This window comes from Stenella coeruleoalba (assembly GCF_951394435.1).
Source record: "Stenella coeruleoalba genome assembly, chromosome: 2".
Classification (NCBI taxonomy): Eukaryota; Metazoa; Chordata; class Mammalia; order Artiodactyla; family Delphinidae; genus Stenella; species Stenella coeruleoalba.
Window position 1 is genome coordinate 139,999,760 of NC_137147.1, and position 17,269 is coordinate 140,017,028.

The 17,269-nt window shown below is 39.9% G+C and overlaps 1 protein-coding gene across 2 annotated transcripts in view; it reads right to left on the reverse strand.

Annotated features, from left to right (window-relative positions):
* LOC307180147 (IQ domain-containing protein H-like) overlaps window positions 1–17,269 on the reverse strand; it is a gene marked incomplete at its 3' end in the record, with an annotated part of 97,418 nt that overhangs the window by 1,181 nt on the left and 78,968 nt on the right. The window contains exons 9-10 of one of the 2 annotated variants that reach the window (XM_079910285.1): window positions 7,919–7,980; window positions 5,276–5,384 (exon numbers count right to left, since the gene is read on the reverse strand). In XM_079910285.1, the coding sequence (XP_079766411.1) occupies window positions 5,276–5,384; window positions 7,919–7,980 (171 nt within the window). Of the gene's footprint in view, window positions 1–5,275; window positions 5,385–7,918; window positions 7,981–17,269 lie in introns of those variants that run through there. The other variant, XM_079910286.1, reaches the window with a different exon arrangement.

The following is a 17,269-nucleotide window of genomic DNA, read 5'->3' on the forward strand; positions in this document are numbered from 1 at the left end:
AAGATTTACACCTATGTATTCCAATGTATGAAATATTATTCATTTAATATAATGGAATTCACCCATTTATTAGTTGATGGGAATTTGGGTTGTTTCTACTTTTTGGCTATTATGAGTAGTGCTTCTATGGACATTAATGTACAAGTTTTTATATGAACATATATTTTCAATACTCTTGGGTATATAACTAGGTGTGGAATTGCTGAGTGTTTTTTTTTTTTTTTTTTTTTTGATGGTGCTGCATGGTGGCTTGTGGGATCTTAGTTCCCCAACCAGGGATTGAACCAGGGCCCTCGGCACTGAAAGCATGGGGTCCTAACCACTGGACCACCAGGGAATTCCCTATGTGGTCATTTTATGTTTAACTTAAAAAGTTTTTATTTTATTTTATTTATTTATTTTCCTTATGATTTTTTGGCTGCATCGGGTCTTAGTTGTGCCACACAGGATCTTTGTTGAGGCATGCAGGATCTTTTCGTTAAGGCGCGTGGTCTGCTCGGGTTTCTCTCTAGTTGTGGTGTGCGGGCTTCTCTCTAGTAGTGGCGTGTGGGCTCTGTAGTTTGCGGCACATGGCCTCTCTCATTGAGGCACGAGAGCTCAATAGTTGTGGCACGTGGGCTTAGTTGCCCCACGGGCATGTGGGATCTTATTCCCTGACCAGGGATCGAACCCACATACCCTGTATTGGAAGATGGATTCTTTACCATTGGATCACCAGGGAAATCCCTATTGTTTAACTTTTTGAGGAAATATGAAATTATACATGGCTGTGACACCATTTTACATTCCTGTCAGCAATATATGAGGGTTCCAGTTTCACCATATCCTTGTCAAGCTTGTTATTGTCTGTCTTTTTGATTCTAGCCGTCTTAAGTCTGAAATGGTATCTTGCTGTTTTGACTTGCATTTCCCTAATAACTAATGATGTTGAGCATTTCTTCATGTGAGTGTTTGCATATCTTCTTTGAAAACTGTCTGTTCAAGTCCTTTGTTCACTTTTTAATTGGGTTATTTGTCTTTCTGTTGAATTGTAAGTGTACGTTATATACCGTGGACACTAGAGACTTATCAGATTTATGATTTTCAAATGTTTTCTCCCATTCTGTAAGTTGTCTTTTCACTTTCTTGAGTGTCCTTTGGTTCACACAGAAGTATTCAATTTTGATGGAATCCAACTTACTATTTTTACATTGGTTGATTGCACTTAATGTATCATATCTAAGAAACCATTGCTAACCACAAGGTTATGAAGATTTATGCCTGTTTTCTTCTGAGAGTTTAATAGTTTTAGCTCTTACATTTAAGCCTTTGATCCAGTTTTACTTAATTTTTGTATATGCTGTGGAGTAGAGAGGTACAACTTCATTCATTTGTATGTGGGTATCCATTTGTCCCAGCACCATTTGTCAAAGTCTTTTCTTTTCTCATTGAATGGGCTTGGCACTTGTTGAAAATCAATTGACTGTAAAAGTGAAGTTTTGTTTCCGGACTCTCAATTCTATTCCATTGATCTATATAATCTATACAGATATCCTTATGACAGTACCACACAGTCTTTTTTTTTTTGCGGTATGCGGGCCTCTCACTATTGTGGCCTCTCCCGTTGCGCAGCAACAGGCTCTGGACGCGCAAGCTCAGCGGCCATGGCTCACGGGCCTAGCCGCTCTGCGGCATGTGGGATCTTCCCGGACCGGGGCACGAACCCGTGTCCCCTGCATCGGCAGGCGGACTCTCAACCAAGGGCGCCACCAGGAATGCCCCACACAGTCTTTTTTTTTAAAATAATTTTTATTTTTTTGGCTGCGTTGGGTCTTCATTGCTGCACATGGGCTTTTCTGTAGTTGCGGTGTGTGGGGGCTTCTCTTGTTGTGGAGCACGGGCTTTAGGCACGCAGGCTTCAGCAGTTGTAGCACACGGGCTTAATAGTTGTGGCTTGCAGGCTCTAGAGCACAGGCTCAGTAGTTGTGGCGCATGGGCTTAGTTGCTCTGCAGCATGTGGGATCTTCCCGGACAAGGGATTGAACCCGTGTCCCCTGCATTGGCAGGCAGATTCTTAACCACTACACCACCAGGGAAGTCCCCATACAGTCTTGATTACTGTAGCTTTGTAGTAAGTTTTAAAAATTGAGAGGCCCTCTAACTTTGTTCTTCTTTTTCAAAATTATTTTGACTTTTCTGGATCTCTCGCATTTCCACATGAATTCTAGGATTATCTTGTCAATTTCTGCAATAAAGCCAGCTGCGATTTTGATAGGAATTGCAACGAATTTGTGGATCAATTTGGAGAGAACTATCATTTTAGCAATGCTAAGTCTTATATTCCATAAACCATAGAATGTCTTTCCACTTATTTAGGTCTCCTTTTTTTATGCTGTTTTGTAGTTTTCAGTGGACAGGTCTTGTACTTCTTCTGCTAAACTTATTTCTAAGTATTCTTGATTTTTAAAAAAATTGATTTAAAATTATTTTTGGATTGTTCATTGCTAATGTATAGAGATACAACTGATTTTTGTATATTGATGCTGGTTCTTACAACCTTGCTGAATTTGTTTATTAGCTCTAATAGATTGTTTCTGGGTTCTTTAGGATTTCTATATATAAGATCATGTCATCTGTGAATAGAGATAATTTTATTTCTTTCCAGTCTGGGCGCCTTTTATTTCTTTTTCTTGCCTAACTGCCCTAGCTAGAACCTCCAGTACAATGATGAATAGAAGTGGTGAGAGCAAACATCCTTGTCTTGCTCCTGATCTTAGGGGGAAAGTTTTCAGTCTTGCACCATTAACTATGATGTTAGCTGTGGGTTTTTCCTAGATGCCCTTATCAGGTTGAGGAAGTTACCTTTATTCCTAGTTTGTTTGAGTGTTTTTATCCAGAAAGGGTGTTAGATTTTGTTAAATGCTTTTTCTGCATCACCTTCCATTTTTATTTGGCCTTTACTTTGCTGGTAAATCCTTGTCTACAAACTGAAAATTCTTATTCGACTGTCGTTAGGAGAGTAGACAGAAAATACTACCCAAATGAATCTAGTCCACTTTTCACGTTTTTAAAAAAATTATTCCTATTTTGTTGAGATTTAAAGTTTTTACCTTTAGACCTTCTAACAAGAGTAAAAAATGTCAAGATAGCAATTTTATTTATATGACATGAGAAGGCTAGACACCATGAGATATTTAAAAGCTACTTAAGAACATCTGACTTTTGATGATTTTTAAAGTCAGACAAAGCGCAGAGAAAATAGCCTTTATTTATTTATTTTGCGGTACGCGGGCCTTTCACTGTTGTGGCCTCTCCCGTTGCGGAGCACAGGCTCTGGACGCGCAGGCCCAGCGGCCATGGCTCACGGGCCCAGCTGCTCTGCGGCATGTGGGATCTTCCCGGACTGGGGCACGAACCCGTGTCCCCTGCATCGGCAGGCGGACTCTCAACCACTGCGCCACCAGGGAAGCCCAAAATAGCCTTTATTTTGTCAACAGTAGCTGGCTCTGCCAACCTCAAGTCCAAGCTCAGAGTCTACTAAGTATGCATGGTTAGGGGGATAAACCATCTGCTTTAGTCTGCCCAGGCTGCTATAACAAAATATCGTAGACAGAGTGGCTTAAAAAACAAAAAATTATATCTCACATTCCTGGAGGCTGGGAAGTTCGAGGTCAAGGCTAGCTGATTCAGTTCCTGGTGAGAGCTGTCTTCCTGGCTTGTGGACAGCCATCTTTTTGCTGTATCCTCATAGGGTCGGGAGAGAGAGACAGAGAGAGGGGGACAGAGAGAGAGACAAACAGAGAGAGAGAGAGACAGAGACAGAGAGAACGAGCGCAAGCTCTCTGGTCTCTTTTGAGGGCATTAATCCCATCACGAGGATTCTACCATTATGACCTCATTTAGACATAATAACGTCCCAGTGTCCCCATCTTCATATATCATCACATTGGGGATGAAGGGTTCAACACGTGAACTTTTGGGAGGACACAATTCAGTCCACAGCACCATCTGATTCTGACTATTAGCTGTATTTGGACAGATAACTGATCACGTGCATATAGGCTCAGAATTTTGCACATCACAGTAACAGATGAAATGATGCTAGCTGGCAGGAACTTAGAATATAAACGATGAGCATAGATCCTTTAGGACCAGTGAAAGTTGATGCAACACATAAAATCACATTGAAGAGCAAAGCATTATTATCATTATTACTGTTACTAGAGGGACCAGGCCCTAGCTCAAGGAAAAAAAGTATTCAAAATTTTTATTTTTATCAAGCTTTTGTCGGGCTTTCCGTTTAAGAGAAAAATCACATATGGTTTTTTCTTTCTTCCTTTCTTTCTTTCTTTCTTCCTTCCTTCCTTCCTTCCTTCCTTCCCTGCTTCTTTCCTTCTTTTTTTTGGGGGCGGCCACTCGGGATAGATCCCCAACCAGGGATCAAACCCTGATCAGGGATCGAACCCTCGCCGCCGGCAGTGGAAGCGTGGGGTCATAACCACTGGACCACCAGGGAAGTCCCTGCGTGTGGTTTCTGATGAGTCCCTTGACTTACTTGATCCATTCAGACACGATGAAGGCTCAGCCAGGGAACCAGATGCAGACTCTGGTGAGCAATACCAAGTGTTCACCTCTGTTCAGCTGGTATTTTTAAAACTTTCGGTGTAGATCTTGCTCCTGTTTTCTAGAGTTTGGAGACTTCTGGTCAATTACACATGACTGGATTTCCTGAACCAACATCTTTAAGGGACCTTTGGAAGCTTCAAAAGGTTAGCGATGAGAAACACCTGTCCCACTTTGGCGAAATGGCCTGGAGCAGATGGCTTACATATATGGTGAGGTTTTCCTCTTCTCTCTACACACATTGTCCTTCCTGGCGTCTCAGAACTTCTCTGGCTCTAGAAATTTGGGCTTCCCAGGAATCCTTAGCCAGACATTGTATTATCTGAAATACAGGTAGATTATATTCAGGATTTTTGGTTGTGACAGTCTCTGTTTTGGCTCCATTGTGACACTTCACCTTCAACATCAAAAAGCCTTGTTGTCTTGTAAGCTTACATTTGGAAATTGCAGTAAGTTAAAACAAGTCTACTGTATTTCAAAGAAAAAGTTTCAAACTATTAAATTTAACTAATGGGTTCAGTGGGAACCTTACAATATTGACCCTGCACGTTGTAAAATATGTACTGCTTACAATGAAAAAAAAATGGTTTAGCACTTGTTTACAATGCAGCATGAGGTATTTTCAGCCCTTGTATAGAAATTAACCAGGATCGTTAGTTAATTAACACCTCACCTTAAAATTGGTCTCGCCTTGCATATTAGGTGCTGATATTTCTTGATGGATGATGAAGAGATTGCGAGCAAAGGTCATGAGGACCCCCTGGAGATCCTCACCGATTGTTCTGTTAATGATATCCAAACAAATGAGTTTACCAACATTCCCCTCACATGCTTAAAAACAATCACCCTCTCATTTGTGCCTGTCTGGTGATGGAATTTAATGAGTATTTTCAATCTCACAAGGTGGGAATCTTCAGGGAGATATGAAAGATGAGGCTCCATTTTAGCTTGTCAACAAAAAGGATTTGTGTAATAAATATTTTTTATTAATCAACTTAGCAGAATGTAGGAATAGGTTCAGTCATTCCTAGCAAAAGGCTACCACTGAGCTAGGACACTAGTATTAGCTCATTTTAAAAACTGTTAGTTTAAGAGAATTGTTGCTGAGTAAAATTCATGCCTAACAATTTACTTGCCTCCAGAGACATGTGCACCTCAGTATTCTGGAGACTTTCATCTAGAGTTTGTTTTCTGTTTCATTTATACAAGTGATTCCTGCTACTTATGAATGCACCCCATTTATGTGCAGAGGAGAATGTGCCCCATTCATAAACAGCTGTCTTTATAAAGCTGAACATACATTTAAAGAAGATTTCAGAGACAACTTGCAAACCATCTTGTAGAATTAAACTATGGTCAGTGAACATTCCCAAACAACTAGATCATTGCTAAGTTTTAACTTGGAAACAAAACTCCAGGGTATTTTTCTAGCTATTTTTCAAACTTTTTTAAAAATCAAAGTTAAAAACAGATTAAATGAATGGATTAGTTTTTTAAAATCATTCTATCCTGAGGTGGTGAACCTAAAGAGCAAGCTGCCTCTTAAGGCAGCTGCAAAGAACTTTGGGATTACTTCTTTTCTTAGTTGTTAACTGTAAAATAAGTCACCTTAGAGTCTAAGGCTTAGACACTTGTGGAATGGCCTCCTTCCAGCCTGACTGGGCTTTCCCTTGGGTCAGGGTGGGAGTAGATAGCTTCCCAGGCTCCAAGACAGAAGACCAGAGCTCTATGTCCTGCCACTGACTATGTAACTTTGGGGAAGTTACTTAAGCTCTCTGGGTCTTAATTCCTTTTTCTCTGAAATGAAGAAATTGGACTAGATAAGTACTTCCAAACTTTTAAAAGTTAGATTCCCCAAATCCAAAGACCACCTACCCCTACCCCTTATAGCTACTGAACATTAGTGTCTCTTCTTTTAATAGAAAAAACAATAGCCAAAGGCAACTTCAGAGTCATTAATTTTTAACAGTGATTTGTATTTTATTGCCACAGGGTCAGTATGTATTAGACCCTGGGTGCTTCTCCAAACGAATTCCTGGGCCCCATCCAGATCAACGAAATCAGAATCTTTGATTGTGCAGTTTCACCAAGTATAGTTTCACCAAGTCCTCCAAGGTGATTCTTACATATACTAAAGATTGAGACCCGTACTTAAAAAAAATTGTGTGTGTGTGTGTGTGTGTGTGTGTGTGTGAGATGCTGGGTCCACACATGGATCCAAGCCCCTCGCGCCACCCCTCCTCAGCCTCCTCAGGCCCATGGTTCCCAGGCTGGGAATCAAGAAACTAGATGGACTCTAAGTTCTGTTCCCGATTAATAATTCATTTCTAGAGTTTCCTTCATTTTTCCCTTGAAATTTCTACTCACATGCCACTATTTCCAGAAATATGCCGGTACAAATGGAGTCAGTATGAAGTTATCCCAGTGAAGCCAAACCACACAATTCTGGTCTGTAGGGTCATCCCCTCTTGGAGCCCTCACCTGATGTGACCTGCCTGCAATAAAGCCAGACAAAGCCTAGCCAACTCATGAAAAGCCTCGCCTTGATCCTCCAGAGAAAACCGAGCAACACAAAGAAAAGTTTACAGTTGCTCATCTTTTCTTCTTCAATATTCTGTAGATATTAAAAGGAAGAAAAATATAAGATAGAAACAGTTTCCCAATAAGTCAGGATGACTTAAAGGTACCAAATAACCATATTCCAAGATATGAATAAGACACAATTCAAGGCTGTGACTCTAAAGTTCTGAGTCCTAGATGAGGAGACAACTTTGCTTGTTCTCCAGAATAACCTGGAGAGAAATCTGCAGGAAACAGGGAAGCATAGAGAAGCCTCCTGAGTGGTGCAATAGGATGCTTCTCAGCATAAATGTATCTTGAGGAGACTGCATCAGGGCCAGAACTGGATCTGAAGAGGGACGACAGACCCTGCCTTTTTGGGGAGCATCTTGCCAAGTCACCAGAGCATTTTTCTAAGCATGCCAGAATGAAAACTGCCCTTCTGCAATCAGTACATCTGGGCTGGTTCCGCATCAGTCAGATTTGCTGTGCCTTGTAGGTGTATGTGTTTGAGTGTAATATGTTGTTAAAACTAGCCCCTTACCCATCAATTTTGGATAATTAATCAATTATACTTATGAACTCCTGCTGACACTTCTAAAGTCAATTTATGAAATACTTAAAGATCTAAATAAAACAAGATAGACTACCAATAAATCAGCATGCTGATTAAAATGCATGAGAAGCATCATTCTTGTTGGTTGTTATAGTCTATTTTCTTAGCTTATTACATCTCATAGACACACTTCATACTCACAACATTCCCAACTTGTCTCTCTTCAGATGTTCATAAAATATAAAGATAGTTCCTTGTCTGTCCTATAAAATTTGAATGGGAAGAAAAGAAATAGCATATTATGTTGGAAACAAAGTAAAGAAAACATACTATACTAAGACCAATAAGGCTGATTTGAACTGAAATCTAGAGCTAATTGCAAATACTGTGAGAAGCATATTTGGAAAGGATGTATCCAGAATATGGAATAGATATGTTCTAGGACAGTGTTTTTTGTAAAATTGAGATTATAATTTATTTATAACATTGTATAAGTTTAAGGTATACATGTTATTTTATATATTTATTTATTGCAATATGATTACCACTGTAGCTTTAGCTAAGACCTCTCTCTCATCACATACTTATCATTTTATTTTTGTGGTAAGAACATTTAAGATCTAGTCTCATATTAATTTTGAAGTATATAATGTAATTTTTTTTTTTTTTTTTTGCGGTACGCGGGCCTCTCACTGTTGTGGCCTCTCCCGTTGCGGAGCATAGGCTCTGGACGCGCAGGCTCAGCGGCCATGGCTCACGGGCCCAGCCGCTCCGCGGCATGTGGGATCTTCCTGGACCGGGGCACGAACCCGTGTCCCCTGCATTGTCAGGCGGACTCTCAACCACTGCGCCACCAGGGAAGCCCTATAATGTAATTTTTTTGACTATAGTCATTATGCTGTTTGTTAGATCCCCAGAAACTATTCATCTTCCAACTGCAAGTTTGTACCCTTTGACCAGCGTCTTCCCAACCCCCACCCACCCCGGGCCCTGGTAACCACCATTCTACTCTCTGTTTCTATGAGTCTGACTTTTTTAGATTCCACATATAAGTGATATTGTACAATTTTTGTCTTGTCTGGCTTATCTCACTTAGCATAATGCAGTCAGGTTCCATCTATGTTGTCACAAATGGCAGGATTTCCTTCTTTCTCATGGCTGAGTAATATTCCATTCTACATATATACACTGCATCTTTTTTATTGATATATAGTTGATGTACAATATTATATGTTTCAGGTGTACAACACAGTGATTCACAATTTTTAAAGGTTATACTCCATTTATAGTTTTAATAAAATATTGGCTATATTCCCTATACTGTACAATACATCCTTGTAGCTTATTTATTTTATATATAGTAGTTTGTACTTCTTTTTTTTTTTTTTTTTTGTGGTACACGGGCCTCTCACTGCTGTGGCCTCTCCTGTTGTGGAGCACAGGCTCCGGATGCGCAGGTTCAGTGGCCATGGCTCACGGGCCTAGCCGCTCTGCGGCATGTGGGATCTTCCCAGACCGGGGCACGAACCCATGTCCCCTGCATAGGCAGGCGGACTCTCAACCACTGCACCACCAGGGAAGCCCATAGTTTGTACTTCTTAATCTCCTACTCCTGTCTTGTCCCTCCTGCCTTCCCTCTTCCCACTGGTAACCACTAGTTTGTTCTCTGTATCTGTGAGTCTGTTTCTTTCTTCTTGTGTTAACTAGTTTGTTGTATTTTTTAGATTCCACATATAAGTAATAACAAACAGTATTTGTCTTTCTCTGTCTGACTTATTTCACTAAGCATAATACCTCTACGTGCATCCATGTTGTTGCAAATGGCAAAATTTCATTCTTTTTTATGGCTGAGTTATATTCCATTGTACATACATACTGCATCTTCTTTATCCATTCACCTGTTGATGAACACTTAGGTTGCTTCCATATCTTCGCAATTATAAATAATGCTGCTATGAACATTGGGGTGCATGTATCTTTTTGAATTAGTGTTTTTGTTTTCTTTGGATATATACCCAGGAGTGGGATTGCTGGATCATATGGTAGTTCTATTTTTAGTTTTTTCAGAAACCTCCATACTGTTTTCCACAGTGGCTGCACCAATTTATATTCCTACCAACAATGTACGAGGGTTCTCTTTTCTCCACATCCTCACCAACGTTTGTTATTTGTGCTCTTTTTGATGATAGCCATTCTGATAGCCATTCTGAGGTAATATCTCATTGTTTTGATTTGCATTTCTCTGATGACTAATGATGTTGAACATCTTGTCATGAGCTTGTTGGCCATCTGTATGTCTTCTTTGGAAAAATGTCTGTTCGGGTCTTCTGCCCAATTTTTAATCAGGTTTCTTTTTTTTAATGATGAATTGTATGAGCTGTTTATATAGTTTGGATATTAACCCGTTATTGGTCATATCATTTGCAAATATTTTCTCCCACTCAGTAGGTGGTCTTTTTGTTTTGTCAATGGTTTCCTTTGCTGTATAAAAGCTTTTAAGTTTAATTAAGTCCCATTCATTTGTTTTTGCTTTTGTTTTCTTTGGAAATCTGCCTTTTAGCTCACTTCCTGGGTGATTCTCACACACATCAAAATTTGAAAACCACTGTTCTAAGAGCAATGGGTAAAAAAATATAGGGAAGCAGTTTGTTGTGTGGAAAATAATTTGTACTTCAAAGGAAAACTTCGTGCTGTCTATATCACATCTTGATTCTATGGGAGATATTTTACAACTCTGTAAGTTGTAGGTGACTGAGAGACAAGCAAATTCTGTCCAGTCTGGTAGAGGTTCAACTGATTTTCCTCTCCTGCACTCCTTGTGGAAAAACCAGTTTTGCCTCCATTTGCATATTCATTTCAGTAGTGATGATCTATAAAGTTGTCTGGTTTTTTGGATTCTTTTTTGTCCTGGTTATAATATCTGCTTAATTCTTCTCTCTTAAATAAATCTTTATCATGTGTTTAGTTTCATATTTGTATGAGAGGCATGATTTTATCCTTTTTTGAAAACTATCTTTTAACAGTTCTTCTCCAAATAAATAAAAGTTAACACTGGAGTTGTCCAATAAGGGAAATGGTGAAACTGTGAACTCCTCATCACTGGAAGTACAGAAAAGAAAACTACATGTTGGGGATTTGGTAAAAGATACCACATGCCAGAATTACAACTGCCCGTTGACTCCTCATTTTATCAGGAAATCTGGGCATTAGGACAGACATTGGACTAGAACTGTGGTCAATGCTGGCTGCACATTAGAATCATCTGAGTGCTTTAAAATTTTAATGCCTGGGCCCTACCTCCAGAAATACTGATTTAATTGGTCTGGAGTGGGTCCTGGGTACAGTGCCAGGCTAAGCCATATTGGAGCCTAAGGCAAAGGAAAAACATCAGTATATGTTTATTTAAAATATTGATGTTTTGTTCATCATGGATTTCTTTCATTAATTTTGATTTTTAACATATTGATTAACAATATTATTTATCTTTATTACTCAGGTGCTTTGGGTAAGTGCCTCACTTGCCTCACACTAATCCCAGCCCTGCCTGAGCATCTGTACTTTTTAAATCTCCTCACTCATGCCATTCTAATGGGCCGCCAGGACTGAGAGCTATTGACTAGTTTGATCTTGTCTTGCATCCTTTACTGAGCTGTCCAGTGTGGTAGGCACTAGCTACATGGGGCTACTGAGAACTTGAAATGTTAGTAATCGAAATTGAGTTGTGCTGTAGCTTTTAAAGACTTAGTACATAAATGTAAAGTATCTTATTAATTTTTATACGGATTACATGTTGAAGTGATAATATTTGTTTTCTTTTTGGGGAGCATCCTTTTCTTGACACTAATTTCTGAATCAATCAGGTTACGCTGCAGTCATTAAAAAAAACAAACAGTTCTTAGTTTGTGTAACAAAAAAGTTGGTTCTTGCTCATACTCCATTTCCCACATGGGTCAGCATGGATCTCTGGTCCCAGGTACACTCAGGGCTGAAGGAGGCTCCATCTCAGTGTTCTTCCAGGATTTCCAAGGCAGGAAAAAGGCTATGGCGACTCATAGAGTGGCTCTTAAAGGCATAAAAAGGACGTATATCACTTCTGTTCATATTTTACTGGCCGAAACATGTTACATGGCCACGCCTGACTTCAGGGACAGGGTGGAGGAAGTACAATTCTGTTATGTGCCTGGAAGGAGGAGAATCAGAACATTTTGAACAGCCTTAATGATTGCCACCATGTCAATCCCTTGGTCCGAGGAAGTGATTGCTGGTGGTTGTGGAGCTATTTAGGATCATGGCACACTGCCTATGTATGTGCGAAACCAGCCCTGCCACACTGTTGCAGGCAGTAAACATGACACTTTCCTCCATATGGCTTTCATTACAAGTTCATTTCATTAGGAAATCAGTGGGGGTATTTTGTAGCATTACAGAAATACCAGGAATGAGACCCACCGAGTTGGTTACAAACTCAGCAATGCGTCGTCCTTCCAATATTCAGCAAGGAAAAATAAACTCAAAGGGTGATCTCATTTCCCTCTTTTACCCCTAAGATTTTGGACAAGAAACGTCATGTGAAATTCTATGATGATAATGGGAAGAAAAACATAATGTTGAGAATAAGGACTTTGAAGATTCTTCTTTTGGTAGCAATGACACTGTTGTATTGTTAACGTTGCTTCTTTATCTGGAAAGAGCCACCCACATTAAATTTGACCAAGAGTGGAAGCAGGTGGCATAGGTAACACTGGAATTAGGGTAAGTGATCTTTTTTTAAGACTCAGAATAACCCAAAGAGGCAATAAAATTTTAGGGAAGTTAATTGTTAGACATAACTTTTTTTTCTTTTGTAAGGTGGAGATAGTCATGGGGGTTATGGAGAAGTTTGCGCTTCTTCAGCTGAATACACAAGAATTACCTAGGTGGAGTATTTTATTTGAAATGGATCCCAGAATTCTTGGACTGGATTGGTAATAATATTTTAGAAACATACACAGTTAGTGGGAAACAGTCTTTAGGGGGAAAAAGGTGCATAGGGAATACCCTGGTGTAAGAAAAAGAATCATATTTGACTTTACAGACAATTATGGATTAAGGCATTTCATAAAATGCCTGGCTGTGTGACCTGGGGAAAGTGCTTAAATTCTTTAAACATAAATTCCTCACTGCGATATGGTAGAAATAAATTCTTACAGGAGAGATATGAAGATGAAAGAGATAATAAAGTAATAGTGCTTAGCTCAGTGCCAGCATATAGTAGGTGTTTGGTAAATGTCTCTCCAACAAAAGGCAACGGAGAGAACAAGTGGAGAGTTCTGACAAGGGAGGGACCCCAGTGTCTGAAAAGATGAGAATCCATCTTAGGAAAAATAGAGCAAGGACATTGTTAGAGAATTTCCAAATTTTCCAAGTAGTCACATGTCTCCTTCTTCTTACCTCAGATTTTTATGATTCCATTTCTCCTCTCTTCTTGTACTTTTGTTTATTATTTGCTCTTTTTCTTTCTATTTATCCCCTCCTTATTTTTATAGATTGTTCCAGTCTCTGGATTTTATCCTCTCTATTTTCTTCTGTTATCTTTTTCTTCTTCATATTGTTCCATCACTCCGTCACCCCCAATCTCTATTTCTCTTTCTCTTCCAGTTCATCTTTCATCCTTTATACGTTGTTTAGCACAGTTGACCTGGAGGCAGAGTCTATGAAATATGCCTGTCAGTTCTTCTGTGCCCCTCTGCCCTTTCTTCATTCTTCTCACCCTCAGTGGAATCCCTTCCTCTGCACCATCCACTGTTTCCCCTGGGCCTTAATAGCCTGTTTCCTGTACTAAAATTTGTTCTTAGAAATGAATCTGATCAACTAGAGCCACAAAGGTGTAAATAACTTGTAAAGTTTGGTGCTTTACTTTTCCCAGGAGTACTAGAACTTCAGTCAAGTACAAAGCCTTCAGCCAGAGAAATAAATCTCTAATAATAATCTTGGGCAATAGAAAGTTATAGAGCCCGTTTTCTTTTCAGCAGGAGACTTTCCCTGCCAAATATGCCCACTCACAGAGCTTGTTCTGCTTTGATATTTTAGAAGAAAATAAAATAAGTTGATTCAGATAAAGCTAGAGTTAGATTTAACCACCTTCTGGCACATGTAAGTCTAATTAATTTAGGGCTAAAAACTACAGTTGACCCTTGAACAACATGGGTTTGAATTGCATGGGTCTACTTATATGCAAATTTTTTCAACAGTAAATACTACACTACTACACATCCGTTGTTAGTTGAATCCTTGGATGCCGAACTGTGGATACAGAGGGCCAACTATAGCGTTACACTTGAATTTTCGATTATGTGGAGGGTCAGTGCCCCTAACTCTGGCATTGTTCAAGGATCAACTGTATTTAATTCCAAAGAGATTGTGTTGAGCAGATGTAATAATTACTTTCAGATAAATCAGTTCAATCTGTCCTTTTCATTCTTTCTCTATTGTATAAATTTTAATGTAATTTGCAAGGGAATATGAGCTTCATTTTATGTGTTTGCAGTCAGCATGAATCAGTCTAATCAAAAGGCATTATGCACCCTGACAGTGCCCTACAGTGTGGTGGGGATTGCCAAGTGTCAGCCAGGTCATCCTATTCACTGTTGGCCCTGTGCCTAAGGTCCATATGCTTTTCAAGGGCCTATAACAATATTTGAACCCTGAAAAATTCTATTTGTTTTCAAGTATGAAAAACAAAAATTAATAAATATGGAACTGAGTATCTACAAATCAAAACATTTGATCAATTGGTTATTGCTCAATTCTTTGTCATTATAAATTATATTTAATGTGAGAGGTGAATATATTTTAATATGTTTGATGTGATGTGGGAAGGGTGTTCCACAAGAGCACATAGAGTCACTCAGGTCTTAGAATAACCCTCTAAGAATTTCAGATTTGAAGATCTGAATCAAAGTGCAAAATCATGAAACTATTTCTCAGAGTAGTATGAATCTCTAGGCACAAAGTGGAGGTTCTAGTTTAAGTAGGAGATATTACATCCCACTTTGCCCCCATCCAGCTACACTAAGGATGAAGAAGCTGGGTAGGGGCCATCAATGTCACTGGAAGTAGACCAAAAATGGGGGAAACTGTTTTTGTTTTTTTTTTAAATCAGAACTGCTCCTAGAAAGAAACTATGATGTGTAGTAGAAGGATGCTATGGACTGAATTGTGTAACACCGCCCCCCAGCCCCGCACCAATTCAGATGTTTAAGCCCGAATCCCCCATGTGAATGTATTGGAAACAGGGACTTTAAGGGAACGGTTATGGTTAATGAGGTCATAAGGGTGGAGCCCTGTTCAGTTAGAACTTGTGTCCTTCTAGAAGAGGTTGCAGAGACATCAGAGATTGCTCTTTTCCCGCCGTGTTAGGACACAGCAAAAATGCAGTTATTGTGCAAGTCAGGAACAGTCCTCCCCGGGAACTGAATTGATCGGCAACTTCACCTTGGATTACCCAGCCCCCAGAACTGTGAGAAATACATTTCTGTAAGCCATCTTGTATCTGGTGCTTTGTTACGGCAGCCCAAACAGACTAAGAGGATATTTATTAGTAAGCAGCTTTGGGTGGGGTCAGAAAGCTCAGGACATGCTTCAAGATTAAGAGATGGTCCCCCACATGACTCCTAAGTCTGGTGAGCTACAGGGTTTTTGCTTTACTAAGTTGGGTGTACAAGTTTGGGGTCAGAGATCAACTTCCCAGGACCAAGTGCCACCCCCTGCCCTTCCCCAAGCAGCACTCAACCTTCCTCTAAATACATGTCAAACCAATGTTGAAAGAATATCTGTTTGAAGGTGCATCAAATTATTAGCTGCCTAGATCACCCACAGGCCTGTATTTGGTCCAGCCTTGGCCAGCTGTCACCCTTCATACCTCAATATCATAGCCGATGCCATGGGCCTTACACATCTGGAGAAAAACATAGTGGAAAATCAGAGAGAGATGGTCGTGCCTCAGCTTGGTGCTCATCACCGCATAGCGACTGGTTGCCTGGAAAAAAATCACAACTGAATGTCAGACTCTTTACTAAATATTTAAATAAACTTTTGATTTTAGAATAATTGTGGATTAAGAGAAAGGTTGCAAAGATAATACAGAGAGTTCCTGTATAGCCCACACCCAGTTCCCCTACTGTTAACATCGTACATTGATGTGGTACCTTCGTCACAACTAAGGAACCAAATTGCCACATTACTTTTAAGTCCATACTTTATTTGGATTTCATTAGTTTTCCCCTAATTTCCATTTTCTGTTCCAGGATCCCCTCCAGGACAGCACATTATATTTAGTTGTCATGTCTCCTTAGGTTCTTTTGGGCTGTAACAGTTTCTCAGTCTCGCCTGACAGTTTTGAGGAGTACTGATCAAGTGTTTTGTAGAATGTCCCTCAATTTGGGTTTGTCCGATGTTTTTCTCATGATTAGATGGGGGTTGTTGGTTTTGGAGAGAAGGACTACATAGGTAAACTGCCACTTTCATCACCTCATATCAAGGATACATATATCAACATGATTTATCACTGTTGATGCCGACCTTGGTCACCTGGCTAAGGTAGTTTTCATCAGGTTTCTTGCTGTAAAGATACCCTCCCCCTTTTCGCTCTTCGGCAGCAAATCACTAAGTGCACTCCACCTCCTTGAAGGGACCAGTGTTAGAATTTTAATTCCACCTGCTTTCTTTGTTTGGGAAATTGCTATTCTATATCTTGCTTGCCTATCAATGAGAGCTATCCCAAAGAGACTGGTTACAGTAGGTCCAAAGTATTTCAACTATAATATCTCCTAAAATATTTAAAATTTAATATGTGCAGAAGAAAGTATTGAATCCCGATAGTTTTGTAGCATGTCCTTTGTGAAATATGATATTTGCCTTTGACAATTATCTCTGTTTGTCCTTGGGTAAATGGAAATTTGGAGAACTGCACATAGAGCCATGGCCAACCTTAGGGCATAGAAAATGGCAATGCCTGGACCAGATTTTGAACTTTGGAGACCCTCAGGTGCTGGGCAACCAGGTGACTGATCGCATGCAGTGACTTGAAATAGGAGAAGGAAAAGGAGGTGCTGCTGGTTCACAGCTGGCTGCAAGGATCCTAATGACCTGACACACTGTCTTTTGTGAAACCCCAGGCTCTCTCTCTGTCTCTGAGCTAATGCAAGGCAACTGGGGCCAACTGAGTGAGTGCCCAGCGGAGAATGAGCATCATTTCCCCACCTGCATCTCACACACACACACACACACACACACACACACACACACACACACACACACTCAGATTTCATGTCCACCTTTTGTGACATATGTCCCCCACATATGGTGTCTTTTCCTTCCACATTTACGTAAAGTAGTGTATCTGATGGTTGCGTTATCAGTAGTAGTAATTAAGCCCATTCTTCCCACACATAAGCAGGATCCACATCTACAGAAATGTTAGGCTCCCCCAGGCTAATGCATCGAGTTGTGCATCTCCATTGGTATTGTCCCACTTGGCGCTATTGGGAATTCTGTTTTTACAAAAGAAAATCT